At 39.0% G+C, this 19,376-nt stretch overlaps 1 protein-coding gene across 13 annotated transcripts in view; it reads left to right on the top strand.

The window, feature by feature from the left end:
- ALPK1 (alpha kinase 1) overlaps positions 1-19,376 on the top strand; it is a 140,474-nt gene that overhangs the window by 57,187 nt on the left and 63,911 nt on the right. For 4 of the 13 annotated variants that reach the window (XM_037990999.2, XM_037991007.2, XM_037991018.2 and 1 more), the window contains 3 exons: positions 4-257; positions 12,904-13,072; positions 17,519-17,673. In XM_037990999.2, coding sequence (XP_037846927.2) covers positions 111-257; positions 12,904-13,072; positions 17,519-17,673 — 471 coding nt within the window. In that variant the 5' untranslated portion in view covers positions 4-110. Of the gene's footprint in view, positions 1-3; positions 258-12,851; positions 13,073-17,518; positions 17,674-19,376 lie in introns of those variants that run through there. The other 9 variants (XM_037990986.2, XM_037991031.2, XM_007999559.3 and 6 more) reach the window with 5 other exon arrangements.

The following is a 19,376-nucleotide window of genomic DNA, read 5'->3' on the forward strand; positions in this document are numbered from 1 at the left end:
CAGATTGCACATCCTCGGACTCAACCAACCATGGATTGAAAATATTTGAATAAAGAGATAAGCAGAAAATGGTGGATAGGAGGCCGGACTAACTTGCAGCTCCTACTCAGATGGACAGAACAGCATGCAGAGACCCACACTGTGAACTTTTACTCCAAGAACCACCACAGGAACATACCAAGAAAGCCCAGAGAATCCACAGACCCTTTGAAGGAGGTGGATTGCCGCTGCAGGCTCTGTGGGACAGCCGAGGAACTGTGAGTCAGCTTGCTTTCTTAGCTGGGAGGCTTGTTACCTGTGACAAGTTCTCAGCCCTGCTCACTGGCTGCCTGGAAATAAACCTGGTGCTGTTGGGGGAGGGGCACAGTGGGAATGAGACTGGCCTTTATGGCTGTAGGCTGCCTGGAAGCTGGGTGAGGCCTGTGGCTGCTGGCATTCCCCAACTTCTCTGGCAACCTGTGTGCATAATGCATCAGAGACAGAATTAATCCCCCTGGGAGCATAACTCCATTGGCCTGGGAACCAGACCCCCATCCCCCACAGCAGCTGCAGCAAGCCCTGGCCAAGAAGAGTCTGAGCTTAGACACGCCTAACCCTGTCCCCATCTGATGGCCTTTTACTACTTTCCCTGGTAGGGAAGACAAAGGACATACTCCCTTGGGAGCTCTATGACTCCACCCACTGCCTGACTCTAGGGCAAGCTTATAACCTCCCTATACAACCACAGCTGATGCACTCTTGAAAGTGCTACCTCCTGGCTGGAGGCCAACGTACACAAAACCAGTGTACTAAACAAAAACACAAGCAAGGACCCTCACTAGTCTTCTTCATTCCGCTGCTACTTCTGGAGTAGGTGCTGGTATCCATGGCTGAGAAGCCTGAAGATGGATCACATCACAGGACTCCTTGCGGACACTCCCCAGTACCAACCTGGAGCCCAGTAGCTCTGCTGGGTGGCTAAATCAAGAAGAGCAATAACAATCACTGCAGCCTGGCTCTCAGGAAGCCGCATTCCTAGGGGAAGGGGGAGAGCCTCACATCAAGGGAGCACCCATTAGACAAAAGAACCTGAACAGCAGATCTGAGTCCTAGATCTTCCCTCTGGGATAGTCTAACCAAATGAGAAGGAACCAGACAAGCAATTCTGGTAATATGACAAAACGAGGTTTTTTACCGCCCCCAAAAGATCACACTAGCTCACCAGCAATGAATCCAAACCAAGACAAAATCTCTGAATTGCCAGAAAAAGAATTCAGAAGGTTGATTAGTAAGCCAATCAAGGAGACACCAGAGAAAGGTGAAGTAAGGAAATAAAAAAAAAGATACAAGATATTAATGGAAAAATCTCCAGTGAAATAGCATAAATAAAAAACAACCACAATTTCTGGAAATCAAGGACACACTTAGAACAATGTAAAATGCACTGGAAAGTCTCAGCAACAGAATCAAACTAGTAGAAGAAAGAACTTCAGAGCTTAAAGACAAGGCTTTCAAATTAAACCAATCTGACAGACAAAGAAAGAAGAATTTAAAAAAAAAAATGAACAGAGCCTCCAAGAAGTCTGGGATTATGTTAAAGGACTAAACCTACAAATAATTGGTGTTCCCAAGGAAGAAGAGAAATCTAAAAGTTTGGAAAACATATTTAAGGGAATAATCAAGGAAAATTCCCTGGTCTTGCTAGAGATCTAGATATTCAAATACAAGAAGCTCAAACACCTGGAACACCTGGCAAATTTATTGCAAAAAGATCATCACCTAGGCACACAGTCATCAGGTTATCTAAAGCCAAGATGAAGGAAAGAATCTTAAGAGCTATGAAACAAAAGCATCAGGTAATCTTTTAAGGAAAACTTATCAGATTGACAGCAGATTTCTCAGCAGAAACCCTACAAGCTAGAAGGGATTAGAGTCCTATCTTTAGCCTCCTTAAACAAAACAATTGCAGACAAAATTTTGTATCCAGCAAAATTAAGCTTCATAAATGAAGGAAAGATACAGTCTTTTTCAGACAAACAAATGCTGAGAGAATTTGCCACTACCAAGCCAGCACTGTAAGAACTGCTAAAAGGAGCTCTAAATCTTGAAAGAAATGATTGAAATACACCAAAATAGGATCTCCTTAAATAATAAATCTCACAGGACGTATAAAACCATAACATAATGGAAAAACAGTAAGGTATTCAGATAACAAATAGCATGATGTATAGAATAGTACCTTACATCTCAATACTAATGATGAATATAAATAGCCTAAATGCTCCACTTAAAAGACACAGAATAGCAGAATGGATAATAACTCGCCAACCACATAAGGACTCACATAAACTTAAGGTAAAGGGGCAGAAAAAGATATTCCATGCAAATGGACACCAAAAGTGAGCAGGAATAGCTATTCTTGTATTAGACAAAACAAACTTTAAAACAACAGCAGTTAAAAAAGAAAAAGAGGAATATTGTATAATGATAAAAGGACTAGTCCAACAGGAAAATATCACAATCCTAAATATATATGCATCTCACACTAGAGCTCCCACATTTATCAAACAATTACTACTAGACCTAAGAAATGAGATAGACAGCAACACAATAATAGTGGGGGACCTCAGTACTCCACTGACAGCACTAGACAGGTCATCAAGACAAAAAGTCAACAAGACAACAATGGATTTAAACTATACAATAAATGGACTTCACAGATATTTACAGAACATTGTTATTGTTCTACCCAACAACCCCAGAATATACATTCTATTCATCATTGCATGGAACTTTCTTGAAAATCTTCTCAAAAAAGCAAGCAATTCCATCAAAAAGTGGACTAAGGACATGAATAGACAGTTTTCAAAAAAAGATATACAAATGGCCAACAAACATATGAAAAAAAAATGCTTAACATCATTAATGATCAGGAAAATGCAAATCTTAGTCATTATGTGATACTGCCTTACTCCTGCAAGAATGGACATAATCAAAAAATGTTGGCGTGGATGTAGTGGAAAGGGAATACTTTTACACTGTTGGTGGAATGTAAACTAGTACAACTACTATGGAAAATTGTGTGTAGATCCCTTAAAGAACTAAAAGTAGAACTACCATTTGATCCAGCAATCCCACTCCTGGGTATCTACCCAGAGAAAAAGAAGTCATTATATGAAAAAGATACTTGCACATGCATGTTTATAGCAGCACAATTCACAAATGCAAAAATATGGCACCAGTCCAAATGCCCATCAATCAATGAGTGGATAAAGAAATTGTGATATATATACACCATGGACTAATATTCAGCCATAAAAAGAAATGAAATAATGGCATTTGCAGCAATCCGGATGTAATTGAAGACCATTATTCTAAGTGAAGTAACTCAGGAATGAAAAACCAAACATCGTATATTCTCACTAATAAGTGGATGCTAAGTTATGGAGACACAAAGGCATAAGAATGATACAATGGACTTTGAGGACTCAGGGGAAAGGGTGGGAGGTGGGTGAGGAATGAAAGACTACACATTGGGTACAGTGTACACTGCTCTGGTGATGGGATACACCTAAATCTCAGAAATCACCACTAAAGAACTTATTCATGTAGCCAAACACAATCCTATTCCCCAAAAACCTATTCAAATAAAATAAATAAGTAAATAAAAAGTAGATTATGAAACAGTGTATATACCATTGATCCTAACTGTAATTTGAAAAACATGTTTATGCATATAAAAAAGAACAGTAGACTATACATCAGAATATTAACTGGTTATTTCTAGTGTTGGGATCAAGGAGAATTTCAGTTTTCCTTTTCATCTGTATTTTTTACTAGTTTCTGTCTTACACATAATTATAATAAAAGGTTTTTTTAATGTTAAAAAAATTTTTTAAAATCAAAAAATAATACAAATTTAAAATACAGCATAACAACTATTTACATTAGGTATTTTAAGTAATCCAGAGGTGATTTAAAATATAGGGGAGAATGTGTAACTACTACACCATTTTATATAAGAGACTTGAACATTCTTTGAAAGTGGTACCTGAGGAGGGTCCCAGAACTATTCTCCTGTGGAGAATGGTCTCCTGTTCGAAAAATTTGCAATCACAATTATCTCTCCAATTGGTTCTACTGCTACTCCCTCTTCTTCCCATCTAAGACTCTGATTGGACTTATGTTAAAACTTTTCTACCAATTATTTCCTGTTTTTTAGCCTCTCTTCATATGTTCTATTTCTCTGCCTTTTTTCTGTTGAATTCTAAGTGACATATTCTGATTTATTTTCCAGTTCAAAAATTATATCTTCAGCTAGAGCTAATTATTTTTTTTCTCTTGGAGACACAGTCTCGCTCTGTTGCCCAGGCTGGAGTGCAATGGCATGATCTTGGCTCACTCCAACCTCCAGCTCCTGGGTTCAAGTGATTCTCCTGTCTCAGCCTCCCGAGTAGTTGGCCACCTATAATTCATTGCACCACCACGTGCACCACCACGCCTGGTTAATTTTTGTATTTGTAGTAGAGACAGGGTCTTGCCATGTTGGCCAGGCTGCTCTTGAACTCCTGACCTCAAGTGATCCACCCACCTCTACCTCCCAAAGTACTGGGATTACAGCCATGAGCCACTGATCCCAACCTAGAGCAAATATTTTTATTGAATCTATGCATTCATTGAATTTGAAATTTTTATTATTATATTTTTATTTCTAGAAATTATTATTCTTAGTCAATCTGCTTATGCTTTCTCCATAGCTTGTGCTGTTTATTAATATTTTCAATACATTAATTCAGTTCCTTAAACATATTAAATATATATTTTATAGTCTATATCTGTTAATTCCATTGTGTAAAGTCTTTGTGGGTCTGATTTTAGTATCTGTTGTTTCTACTTTAATTCATGATTTCTTTTTGCCTTATGTATTTTGTGAGTGTATTTTGTGAGATTTGATCAGGAGCTCATGCGTCTTAGTATTTTATAGGTGGGAATTCTTTGAAGCTTGGATTGAGGTTAATTTTTTTAAGAAAGGATTATATTTAGTCACACCAGTTGACTGGGAACACTACTAACCTAATCATTTTAAATAATTTATTTTAAATTAATCATTAGCTAGAGGTTTTATGGACTTTGTGGCTTCAAATTCTCAAGGGAAACATTTTTATTCCCCTTCATGAAGCAGCATGTTTTGCCGCAGACAATTTTCCTGGGAGGTGAGGGGAGAGGATGAGGATTTATTTTTTAGTTCACTCTTACACTGAAGGTGCAACCTTTTAGAATCTCAGTTTTATGCAGGAGGTGTGCAGTCTTCACTTAAATTCCTACCTCAGTTAAGGCCTTTGGTTTCATTTTCTCCCCTCTTACCTTACAAGACAGAGAAAACCAGTTTTAAGTTCACAGTTTGGCAAATACAATCAAGGCAATGGCTAGTTTCTGTATTGTAGTTAACTTTTTAGGTTCCAACTTTTACTCGTTTTTTGTTTTCTTAGTACTGCTTCCTCTCTTGCCATTTTATTGACATATTTTCGAGATTTAAAATGTTTTTGCAGCATTTTTAATTGTTTTCAGTGGGAGTGTTAGTCTTGCTCACTGCTAGAAATAGAAGTCTACTTTTTATGTTTTTGGTGACTTAGAAGTTGCCTTCTTCTCCCTTTTAATGCAGTTTTAAAATACTGACAAATGCCTATTACCCAATAATGTCTCTCTGATTCCCACATTTGCCTTACTCTCCAGTCGGCTGTCTCTTTCTCCATTTGTTTCCCCACTTCTACTGCCAATCAGTGCAAGAGGCAATATGGTGAGAGTTTATGTCTGTCCGTGCTCAGAGAAGAGTAAAATGGTGGGAATGCCTGGATTGTCATTGCTTGGTCCCTGATTAGAGAAATGTATTCTTGTGTACATTAGAGACCAGAATACCTTTTCTCATAGAAGCAATATGAGAAATGATTGTAAACTAAAAAGTCATTTTAGATTAGCTGGGTGTGGTGGTACATGCCTCTAATCCCAGCTACTCAGAGGCTGAGGCACAAGAACCGCTTGAACCCAGGAGGCAGAGGGTTGCAGTGAGCCCAGATCACACCACTCCACTCCAGCCTGGGTGACAGAGCGAGGCTCGATCTCAAAAAGAAAAGAAAACAAAAGTTGTTTTAGAATAATTATTCATGTACATATGAATTAAATAAGCTCTGTGGGCTTGCTTATGAATCTAACCAAGGATTAATTAAATTCCAACACAGTTAATTAAATTGAGCTTGCAGAGTACAATTGTGTATTATATACCCTGTATATTTATCTAGTTTACTTTTTAATATATTTGCATCTTATCCTTCTAATTATATTGTAAATTCCTTGACAGTAAAAATCATCGCTAATATTTCTTTACTCTTCTCCACATCTTCTAGCTTGGGGATTCTGACTAGTTGGCTAGTGGGTTATAATACCAGTGGCAACAAGTAGACAATGGAATATCTTTTAAGTCATTTTCCTCAACATATTCCCTAATGGCGTACTAATTGTCCGGTGAAAAAGATTCAAACACAGATGCTAAAAGAGATGGGGCTTTGAATAATCCACTGGTTTGGTTACTTTTTATAATAGCTCATTTGTCAATTATCCCATAACTCAGCCACTCAACTAAATTCTAAGTTACCAATAGAACTGAAGAATTTATATATCAATATCACACACAGAATGTATAAACACATGACCACTTAGCTGTGAGTGTGCACATGTGCCTTAAGGTGTATCATTCTAACTTTGTTGGATATTTATTCCAAAAGTATCTGTTTGTATGTCTGATTGTGTTTCCTGGACCCTTTCTATTTGATTTTTAAGAAAAAAAAGTACAGGGGAGGGATTTTAAGAGAGAAAAAGTAATTCATTGATTACCAAACATATTGGGAAACTCTCATTATTTAAATGTTAAAACAATATACAGCTCACAGAATGCCACAGTTCAGGGGAGGAAAAACTGGTATGTGTTGAGATTGAAAATGATTCCTTTATAAATGAAGTTGACCAAAATTTCCAGCAGGACTGTTGCCTGAAGGAAAGTTCCTAGGCTCCAGCCTCTGTTATGCCTAACAATGAACCATACAAGTCTGGACAGATGGTTGGATTCCAAAGCGTTTCTCATGTTACAGTATTTTCTTCCTATTGTCTCCTCTGAATTCTACAGAGAAAAGGGAAAATGCTGCGACTTTCAAAAAGTGTAAAGAATATCTTCAGTACATTTCTGGGGAATTGCAAGTACTAAACATGAATTACCTTGGAGATCTCTTCTTCCTTTTTAGAAATGTTGTCTTGGCTAAAATATGATTTTTTTATGTGGATGATATGATTTATCTAACTTATCTTTATAGGTAGAAATACAGAATAGGAGATGTATGTATGTCTTTTCCTAGAAGATCTCTTCTACGCTCCTTGTCTCAAAACATGGTAACACTGTCCATTCAGTTTTGGGCTATGGTGAAGGAGAAACTGGTACTTATTCTTAATAACATTCATATCCATCCCATGCCAATATTGCATTTATTCCCCAAACAGCTCTCAATTCTGTCCAGTTTTCTACATCTGTAATACTATCGCTGTAGTCTAAAGTCCTGATACTTTTCACATGAATTTTTGCAATAATACCTAACTAATCTGCCTGCAGTTACCTGCCTGCAAACCCCCACCCCAAACTACACACTACAGCTAAAACAAAGGGATTTTTTCCAAACGCAAATCTGGCCAGGGTCCTCCTGCTACCCTAAGAGTTTCCTAGCACTCTTAGGGTAAAGGTACAATTTTTTACCAGGCACACATAGGCCCGCACAGCCCCTATTTACCTCTCCAGTCTCACCTCATATCAACTTTCTCCTTTTATCTCTAGTTCAGCCAACCTGTCCATCTTTCATTCCCTCTCTAGTTCCTTCTACGTTCCCCATCATTTTAACTTCATTAAGCCCTATCACTCTTTCAAAGCTTAATTCAGGCATCACATTCTCAAAGAAGCCTCCCTTGATCTGCCCTAGCTTTACTCAAGTGACTAGGTCAAGTCCTGTTGTTTGCCTTCATATAACTGCATGCCCTATCTCTCTTTCACATCACTTAGACAAAAGGAAGAGATTTATGATCTTGTACATCAGGAATTGGTGTTGCAAGTGAAGAAACCAAATCAAATAAGTAATTTAGTAATCAGCTTCTAAAATTCAAGCCAATATTTCTAACCACACAAAAATATACATACATAAAAACGATATGTAAGGGTTCTCAAAAGAGCTAGCGAATTTCTTAATAAACAAATATCAAATATTCTTTGGCAATAAACAACATAGTCTATTTAGACTGCTGCTGAGTATGTAATTTATGAGCTAGAAGCAGCTTAGCAATTGTTCCAACCAACTCCCTCAAAAATACAGATGAGAAAAGTCAATCTCAAAAGTGGATCCAGAAGTCTTACAAATAGTTAATGACAGAGTATAAAGTGGAATTAATCAACAAATATCTGTTGAACACTCTTGTAAGCATTAGTTTCCTATTTCTAGGTCCTCTTTTCATTACTATATGCTGTTTTCACTTAAGTCATTTACAGAAACAGAGGAATTAAAATTTACTTTAATTTGTCAGTGTAAAGAAGACTACTTTCTGTTTTTTTGTTGTTTTTTTTTTGGGGGGACAGAGTCTTGCTCTGTCGCCCAGGCTGGAGTGCAGTGGCACGATCTTGGCTCACTGCAAGCTGCATCTCCCAGGTTCACGTCATTCTCCTGCCTCAGCCTCCCAAGTAGCTGGGACTACAGGTGCAAGCCACCACAGCTGGCTAATTTTTTGTATTTTTAGTAGAGACTGGGTTTCACTGTAGCCAGGATGGTATCTAGCTCCTGACCTCGTGATCTGCCCGCCCTGGCCTCCCAAAGTGCTGTCATTACAGGCATGAGCCACCGCGCCTGGCCTACTTTCTTTTTTAATTTTATTTTAATTGACAGATTAACTTATATACATTTATGGTCATACGTTGTAGAATGGTTAAATCAAACTAATTAACATTATCTCATATACCATTATTTGTGGTGAGAACACTTAAAATCTACTCTCTTATATAATATATTGTTTTTAACTATCATCACCATGACATCCCATAGATCTCTTGAACTTTTTCCTCCTGTCTAACTGAAATTTTGTATCCTTTGACCAACATCTCCCTAATTTCCCCATCCCACAGTCTCTGGTAACCACCACCCTACTCTCTGCTTCTATGAGTTCAACAAAAGACTACTTTCTACCTTAAGAGAATGATACAGCACTAAGAAAACATAAGCCTTTAGACAAAAGCATGATGTGCTACTAAAATTATGTTATAATACAGTTTTATTTCTTTGTGTATGAGCTCTTCCTATTTCTTTGTTACACCTCTCTTTCTAGATGAAGTTCTACAAAAGAATGCTGGGAAAGAGAACGCCCTTCTTGCTTTAATTTTGGACTTGAAGAAAAATGAGTCTCTGACTTACCTGCCGCTCACTCCAAGCAAAATTTGTTCTTAGCCTTCTAAACCACCAAATGTATATTTTAATCTCAGTGCTAACCTCCCATTTTAGCCAATATCTCCCTCTCTCAAGGAATGATGGGAATGGGATATCATTGCTTCAGGGCCTCTTGTTCACTGTAGTCCACTAATTAGCTCTTTAATTAGCTCACTGCAGTACTCAGAAGGAATGAACATATGCTCATGTACTCTTCGCAATAGCAGTATGAGGATAAAATTCTGAGCAGCCTTTCCTGCTTAGTTCTTTTCCTAAGTAGGCAGGCCAATCGCCAGCTTGTGGCATAAAACATTGTGACTTATAGACATTTGAGTTAAAAGAGACATTGGAAACCTTTCAGTTCAGCAACCAATCCATGCAGAAATACTTTTTTGAAGTATCCTAAACAGAAAAGAGATTAAATTTGTACAAGTATACCTCGAAGATATTGTGGATTTAGTTCCAACCCTCTACACAGAAGCAAGTACCACAATAAAGTGAGTCACACAAAGCCAGGTGCAGTGGTGCGTACCTGTAATCCTACTTGGGAGGCTGAGGCGGGAGTATCACTTGAGCCTAGGAGTTTGAGTCTGACTTGGACAACATAGTGAGACCCATTCCAAAAAAAAATCTTTAAATTTAAAAAAAAAATGAGTTACATGAATGTTTTTGTTTCTCAGTGCATAATATTAATGAAAGTTATATTTATACTGTACTATAGTCTAGTAAGTGTACAATCAAATTATGTCTAAAAAAGTACCCAACTTAATTAAGAAATACTTTATTGCTAAAAAATGCTAATGATCATCTGAGTCTTTAGCAAGTCCTAATCATTCTGCTGGTAGAGGGTTTTGCCTCGATGCTGATGGCTGCTGACTGATCAGTGTGACGGTTGCTGAAGGCTAGAGTGACTGTGGCCATTTCTTAAATTAAGACAACAATGAAGTTTGCTACATGGATTGAGTCATCCTTTTCCTAAAGATTTTTCTGTAGCATGTGATGCTGTCTGATAGCATTCAACCATGGTAGAACACCTTTCAAAATTGCAGTCGATCCTCTCAAATCCTGCTGCTGCTTTACCAACTAAGTTTATGTAATATTCTACATGCCTTGTTGCCATTTCAACAATGTTCACAGCATCTTTGCCAGGAGTAGATTTCATCTTAAGAAACCACCTTCTTTGCCCATATATAAGAAGCAACGTCCCATTCATTCAAGTTTTATCATGAGATTTCAGCAATTTAGTCATATCTTAGGCTTTGCTAATTCTAGTTCTCTTGCTAGTTCCACCACATCTGCAGCTATTTCCATCACTGAAGTCTTGAACACCCCAAAGTTATCTATGAGGGTTGGACTCAGTTTCTCCTGAATTCCTGTTAATGTGTTCTCTGGAGCAGCACTTTTCCTTTTCTTCATGAAATTTTTTTTTTTTTGCATTCACAACTTGGCTATTTGTCACAAGAGGCCTATCTTTTGGCCTATCTTGACTTTCAATGCGCCTTTCTCTCTCAGTTTAACATTACTAGCTTTTGATTTTAAGTGTGAGATGTGTGACTCTTCCTTTCACTTGAACACATAGAGGCTGCTGTAGGGTTATTAAGTGATCTAATTTAAATATTTCTGTGTCTCAGGGAATAGGGAGGCCTGAGGAGAGGGAAAGAGATGGAGCAATGAGTGGTCAGTGGAGCAGTCAGAAGACATACAACATTCACGGATTAACTTTGCTGGCTCCCAGACAGTTTGTAGTGACCCAAAATAATTACAATAGTAACATCAAAGATCATTGATCACAGATCACCATAACAGATATAATAATAATGAAAAAGTTTGAAACATTCCAAGAATTACCAAAAAGTGACACAGAGACACCAATGGTTAGACTTGCTCTTAGTGACTAATTCTTCAGTATCTCACTTGAAGTGAATGCCCTTTCAAGTAACACAAATTTTGTATTTGAGCACTCTGCTTGTGTTCTTCATCGACAAATACATTAGGATTTTAAAAGAAACAAGGCTGTAATAACCTCAAGTTTTGTTTCGGCAGTTCTAGCTCTGTAACGTATGTGTGTAGTGTGTGTGTGTGTGTGTGTGTGTGTGTTTAAACACAAAGTATATCAAGACAACGAAGTATACCTGCCAAGTCAGTATGAAAAACACAAAATTTAGATTACACAGTTAGCTCAGCTTTCATTTTCTGCTCCTGTTAAGTCATAGAATAGAAAATCAGAGAGAGAAAAAGGCTTTCTTGCGATTTCAAATTCAAAGCCAACTTCTGAAAGTTAGTTAAGAAACCATTGGCTAGTAGAGCACATTTAATCCCAACACCAACACAATAATTCACTGCTTTAATATTTTCAGTGATTACTTCATCACATGCATAAGCTCAGAGACAGAATAACTAGAGCCATCCGTATGTCTGTTACTTTCTTCCCTTTCAGACTCTCTTACTTTTGGTAATAAAATTCTACATGCCCTCCAGAAGTGTCTAAACCTGACAGCAGCTCCAATATCTATTCTGGCAATGTCTAAGAGAGAATAACTTCCTGTCTTTTGTTTACAATATAATACTTTAACAAAAGAAAGATAGACAAAAAGATTTGTTAATTGAATAATGTGTTTCTATGTATTTTTCAGGCATTGTTTTTGTCTGTTAGTAAGTTACTTCATTCTTGAAATTACCTTGACAGCAGTAGCTCATTAATCACACTAATATTTACATAAGAAATCTCTCAACTGTATATAGGTTAAATGACAATATAAGTAGATCCATATGACAGATCCATCCATTTGATAGATTTAGGAAATTGGGTTTTCTGGGATATCAGTCCTCTATTTTACTTGGTAATGTTCTTGGCAGTGAAGAGCTTTAAATTTGGCATTTGTCATTGCCTATCTTGGTCCAAATTATATCATGCTAAATATTATGAAGAATACTGCACAGGGGAAATCAGCAGTGGGTTATTACTGTGTACTAGTGCCTGATATTAAAACTGTTAGCCAGATGCTTCCTGTGGACTTTTAGAGAGCAGAGAGTGTGGTGCCACTGAGCTCCAGAGGCACTGATGTGAAGTATGCAGAAGATAAATTAATCATGCAGTATATTCATTTCATTTGGCCCATGTGATTCCACTGACATCACTGTGGATAGATAACCGGGGTCTGTACCAGGCCCCTCTCGCTTCTGCACTCTGAGGCCTTCGAGGTGCTGCCCATCTAGCCAGGCCCTGAAGTAATTTCACACACTCCTCTAATGAAGTCCTTGGGGGCTGTCATGTATTTTCCTGCATTTGCCCTATTATCCCTCCCTGCTTGAGTCTTACAGATAATTGATGATACTTCAGTTAATCATCTTTCCCTCTCTTTTGTTCACCAGGTACTTCGGCCTTCAAGGGGCTCCTTTATTGAGAATCAATGTCTTCTCCTAGGTAATTGATCACCCTAGACCCAGGGACACCCAATTCATCGTAATCATCATGAATAATCAAAAAGCGGTAGCCGCGCTACTGCAAGAGTGCAAGCAAGTGCTGGACCAGCTCTTGTTGGAAGCGCCAGATGTGTCGGAAGAGGACAAGAGCGAGGACCAGCGCTGCAGAGGTGAGGTTCTGATGGGAGGCACCAGGGGTGAGCCAGCAGGTTCACTCTCCTCTCCCCTGCCTGAACGACACATTCTCATCTCTGCCCTATTTTTCTTCTCTTGGCAGATGACCACTGAGAGATGAGTGGATTTCTAGGGCATGAATGGGACATGGGCTGCGGGCGGACGGGCAGGGGAGGAAGCCCACTTTGTTGCAGTGAATTGCTGTCAGTTCTAATTTTAGGCTTCAGTAAACATGAGGCTACAAGAAACAGTTTAGTTCAAGAAGAACAAAGGATCCAAGTTGGCTGGTGCACGTAAATTTCAATTATTAAAAAATTGAAGCAATTTCTGAATGGTGGCACATACTTTTTTTCAAACTAGGATTTTTTGCCTCATCAGTTTCCATAGACTTCTAGGGTTTCCATAAATATGTCATCTCACCAGTCCAACCTCACTTTTTTGATCACCAATACATCCCTCATGATATATTCCCATGCCATTTGTAAAATAAATTCTCTCATCTCGATAAAACTGATTGCATCATTATCAGGGTTTAAGAATTTGGCTTTTTGCTCATTTTAGTGTTTGTGCCATTCAGAGTATTAGATAAGTCATTGTTTGGGAAGTTTCCATCACAAAGTCTAGAAAGTTAAAGCAATTCTTATTTCTTCTTTAACCAATTTTTGAGGGGCAACCTTCTTCTTCTTTTTTTTTTTTTTTAGATTTCTGTTTAGCATTTGAATAAATTTCCCTCCACTTCCATAAGTACTGTCCTTTTTACATGCTGTTAATATTTTTCTCAGTATTTTTAGCACTTTGCTATTCCTCACAGAAACAAGATTCCTAAATAAAACGCACACTCCTCGTTTTTTGCTGTTGCTCATTACGTAATGGGAAAAGGTCCTGGGAGAGTCTTTTCTCCTGAGTTCTTGTACCTAGGCACATACATTTTTACGAGGGGACTATGGAAGTCTTAATTATTTGTAACCTGTCATTTGTCCTCCTTTCAAGATAAAAATCCCCTACACCCAGTCGTTTCACAGCCTCAGTTTCTATGATACACCAATGTGTGACTTTGCTTCCTAGCTTCTTGTGCCTGTCAGCCTGAGATCACTCTCACAGATGTCAGCCTTTGTCAGGGAATGGCAGGTACTTGGCACCTATATAATATGCTCTATGGCTGGCCCTAGTTCTCCCCAGGGGCGGTGTGTTGTGTGCTGTTGTTTCCACTAGTTTTTCTCTCCCTTTTACTACACCACATCCTTTGTCTCCTCCGCGCAAATTCCTTTAAGCTTTGTGTTCTCTCTGGTGAAGACTCTGAGCTCCCAATTGAGTAGCATTTTCTTTTCTTTTTCTTCCCGAGTGCCACAGAATAGGAGAAGTAATCAGTTTAGTTCCAGATAAGGCAAATCACGGCTGTAAAATCACTAAATTAGACATGGCCCTTCAGGTAAGCTGCTTGGGGAAGTAAGTGATCAGAGAGGCAGAGGAAGCCACTGCTGGGTCTGGGGCTGACTGCCTGGCGCTGGTTGAATCCAATAAACCGACCGGGAAGGACGCCTCCTAAGCGGAGCCACTGGCAGCTGTAGCATCAGCCCAGTCCAAGGGCGGCGCTGCGCGTCCCACCCGAGCCCACCGTGCGGATGGAGTGCAGTCTGCACCGGATCCCTTCCCTCGGCAGGTGGCTGCGGAGCGGCTCGAGCAGGCGGGTCATACCCGCCACCGATGTCGTCACCGCATGTGCTCCCAGAGAAAGGCATTAGTACAGGGTCACTTATGACAGCGGGGCGAGCCAGCAGACCCTGCAACACAAACACTAGGTTTTTCTTCTTCTCCCTCCTCCTCTCGACCCCATCATTTTCCCTCAGAAATCGTCCTTGTCAGCGTGGGTGACTACCCCAGCAACTTCCCCAGAGATGCAGAAGGAACTGAAATCCAGAGATACATTTTAAAAACATAATTTAGAGGCATATTTTATCTCAGGGTGCCCCACAGGACATTCTGACGTGAGGTGTGGGGAAAGGGTGATGTGGAGGAGGCAAAAATGAGTTCGTTGTAAAGAACAGACTTTTCCATTACCATGAAGAAATTTGAAAATATTAACACTATTCAGTCCAAAGTATGATAAAATTCTACGAACCCAGAAATCACATTCCGTTGTCATATGACTGCTCGTATTGACTCAGTGTTCAAATAATTTAAATAATTTATTAGCTAAACTGGGACACTTCTGAGAGTGAAAAGGAGCACTGTTAATAAGGACCCTAGGACCACACAGGACGGTCCTAAGTAAACAGGACTAAGGGGTCCTCCTGTCTGTGACTGTTTAGAAATGCTCTTGAATAAATGTTCTCTACAACTATATGGAAAACAGTTTCAGAAGTTGAAATTATGTCAGTGGCTGTAAGAGGGTCAGAATGTGGCCACATAAGTCCCTAATCCTGTAGGTCTGCTTTCAAGGGGGAGCATCACACAGTAGATGCTCAGTAGTCCTGCACTGCTCAATGGAGATAAGGGCTGATAATTTCAGTGTGATTCCTGTAAGCCATCCTTGGTAATCAGTGTGAATCATTCATTGGTATGGCCCATGTGATATCCCCTCAATGCCAAACAGTCCTTCCCCACCAGAAAGCTTCCTTACATGTGCCCAGTTGGTGGTTAAATGGTTCATAAAAAGGGATCACAGACCAAGTTAGATTTTTTCTCTTCTTTTTTCTATTGTTCTTTCTGTCATATCTGTTTTGCTCTATTTAAAATGTTTCACATAGATATTAGATGAACCATGTCTTTTTTTACAGATAATATAAAAATATTTTCAAAGGGCCAGCTAGAAGATGAACCTTGTCTTTTAATCATACTGCTCTTTCACCCATCATGGTGTGACTTATAAAAATGATGAGACATGATGCTTGTCTTCAGGGAGATAGCAGTCCAGTGAGAGACAGAAGCAGTTACAGAGTAGTGGGATGACGGCTGGAAAGGGCCTGCTCCCTTGGGTTTGGAAGTGCTCAGAGCGGGCACTCAATTCCACTGTAAGGTCATGGTGGATTGAGGAGAAGTGGCAATGTTTGCATTGAGTGCTGAAGCCAATGGGCCTGAATTTGGTCACAAGGCACCGAGGGAAGGCAGTCCAAACAGCCAGAACAGGATTTGCCAAACCGCTGAAGATTTTTATTCAGGGCAATGGACTGGTCCATCTTGTTTTTAGAAAAATGAGGATCAACAATGTGCAATAGGAACTGGATGGAGCAAGATTCAGGCGAGAATTACTGCCAAGGAAGAGGAGGAAATGGATTTTAGGAGCCACAGCATTTGACAACTAATTAGGTTTGGGGAAGAAGAGAGAACACAAAGTCTAGACCGACTTCTGGGTTTCGGATTTGGGAACTTAATAAATGGTGGTACCAGTCATTAAAATAGAGATTTATAAGGGAAAATAGATTTAGAAAAAGGTGATGAGTTCAGTTTTGGATGTTGAGCATGAGAGGCTTGCAAGACAAGTACCTAGAGATTTATAGCTGGCAGTCATATATACAGGTCCTTTATTTATATAGCAGTCATATATACAAGTCATATATACATAATCCTTTTTTCAGAACCCTGGCATCACATGTGTACTTCAGAATTCTTCTAGTGTTAGAAGGGTCTTCCGGTGCATGTACCATATATTACATTCATACTTCAGTAGCAGGTGGAGTGCAGTCGAACACAAAAAATTTTACAGCAAAACTTTTGAGCAATCTCACTGAGTCCTTAACCAGGACTATAAATAACCTCTAGTCAATTCAAGTCTGTTTCGGGTGCCAAACTTAAGAAAAATTTCCAGTTGCCAAAGCTGCTTGGGTTTCTGAAGTTTGTATCAGAGACTATGGACCGCTATAAGTAGATTTGGTGCCCATTAAGATATTTAATGTGAAACAGGGCCATTTCACAATTAATTTTTACCATTTTAAATCTCATTTGTGTTTTTCGTAGTTATTGTCTGTATTTAAATGTATCCATATCGAAGGGATGAGAAAGTGAAGTCTTAGAGAAGCAAAAAGAGGTTGTGCAAATTAACACTGCATCACCCACCTGCCACAAGCCCAAAATGCCATTCCATTTCAGTCCCTTTCTCATTTTACAGGGAAAATAATATTTCCTTCATTCCTTTCTCTGACTCTTCATGCAGAGATAGTCACTAAAGTGCTTTACTTCCTGCTAAAAACCTTTCTTAATGCCTGACTACCCCAATTTACCTGTAGGGCAAAGTAGGCCAGGGCCACCCCTGACAGATAGCTCCCCACTGTTGTTCTTTGAGTCTGAACCAACAGCTTAGACCAGCCAGCAAGAGGCAGGGAAAAGGTTTCTCTCTCTCTCTTTTTTTTTTTTTTTTTGCCACTGAGGTGCTTCATCATAACATCGGTAGCTCAACAGCCTTTTCTTTGACTGCAATTTCCTTACCTGAACTCTGACCTTTTCAGCTTCACTCCCCGGCGAGTTAAGGACCCTGATCCAGGAGGCAAAGGAAATGAAGTGGCCCTTCGTGCCTGAAAAGTGGCAGTACAAACAAGCCGTGGGCCCAGAGGACAAAACAAACCTGAAGGATGTGATTGGCGCCAGGTTGCAGCAGTTACTGGTAGGAAGAGCCACACCACCTGTTCCTCTGATATCCCCAAGTGAGGCATTTAGACTCTAAGTGGTCTAATAGATTAAATTTCTTTGAAGCACAAGACAGCCCCCTACCCTTATGGTTAGCTCTGCCAGATTGACTAATGTGGGGGAAATAGCTGTTTGAAAAGCATTGCTTGCCCATAAGATCTTGTGTTGTAAAGCCAAATCCAGTAAAAGTGAAGAGTAGTCAGTGGGTCTAACGTGAACCCTGTCATCTTGAAATATTTACATATCCTTGGTGGGCCAAAGAAGCAGATTTGATTTCACCATTCCTCACAGCATTTTAATTTTGAAATGCTACTTTCTAAAAGTTGGGTAGCTTAAGAAAATAAATGCGCCCTTGTTTCATCAGTGTGACTTGCTGTCTAAGCTATTGAAGTCTGGCATCTTCCTTCCCTGAGCCCCACCTAGGGTCCCGTTGACTTTCTTATACCCTCAAGGTTAAGGCTGTTCAGGAAGTATCAAGTCAAAGTCATTGACATGCTTATTTTTGAACTCATTTATTGGAAATTAATTGAACTGGTACCTCTATGTCAGATAGGAGAAAGCCTGAGGAGTAGCACAGGAACTCAGATTGCAGCTTGGTATTCAGGCTGTGGTTCTGGGGATGACACAGGGAGAACCATTTTCCTCTTTGATAGCATTGCTTTTTACCCACATTCTCTCAGATGATTTTCAAGGAAGAAAATTTGCTAGTTTACATTTTCTCAAATAAAAAATATATTTGTCTGGAGATCAGGCATTAGAAGCATGACAATATCCTAAAATTTTTACTTTATCGGTTTACATAAGATTGTATTTTTGAGTCATCCCAAAATAAATATATAGACATTGTCTTTGCGCATTCAAGCAAAAATCTAAGAAAGATCCCCTGATTTGTAGACACACTAGACACACAAGAGCATCTTTAGAGACTTAATAGAAACAGTAAAACCCCATCTCTCATCCTCCGAAAAAACAAACAAAACAGGTTAAGAAGACTGGGAATTGCAAGCAAAGGAAAGTCAATACTTAAGGAGAACACAATGGTGAGCCAAGGGTTTTAAATAAATGTGGTCAGTATTAGTGGAAAAGTAGAATAAAATAATAACTATAACTTAACTATCATTATAAAGTTTACAAAGTGTTTGCATATGCATCGTCTCATTTAATTCTCGATAGCCTGAGAGTGATTCAGATGCTCTTTGACTTACGATGGAGTTGCCCCCAATAAATCTATCGTAAGTTGGAAATATAATAAGTCAAACATATTACACATTAAAAATGCATTTATTAAGCCTAACCTACTAAACATCATAGCTTAGCTTAGCTTACCTTAAGCAAGCTCAGAACACTTACATTACTGCACAGTTGGGAAAAATCGTCTAATATAAAGCCTATTTTATAATAAGGTATTGAATATTTTGTGTAATTTAGTGAATACTGTGCTGCAAGTGAAAAACAGAATGGTTGTATTCTACTAAATGTATATTGCTTTCACACCATCGTAAAGTAACAAAATCACAAGTTGAACCATTATAAGTTGGGGATCTCCTGTATTACCATTATCATCCCTCTTTTACGAACAAGGAAATTAAGGTGCAGAGAGATTAATTTGCCCAGGGGAACAGACCAGTAAGTGGTGAAATTGTGACTTACAGCCTTCTCCTTCATCCAACTCCAATTCTC

The sequence above is a fragment of the Chlorocebus sabaeus genome, chromosome 7 (genome assembly GCF_047675955.1).
Source record: "Chlorocebus sabaeus isolate Y175 chromosome 7, mChlSab1.0.hap1, whole genome shotgun sequence".
In the NCBI taxonomy this organism is placed as follows: domain Eukaryota; kingdom Metazoa; phylum Chordata; class Mammalia; order Primates; family Cercopithecidae; genus Chlorocebus; species Chlorocebus sabaeus.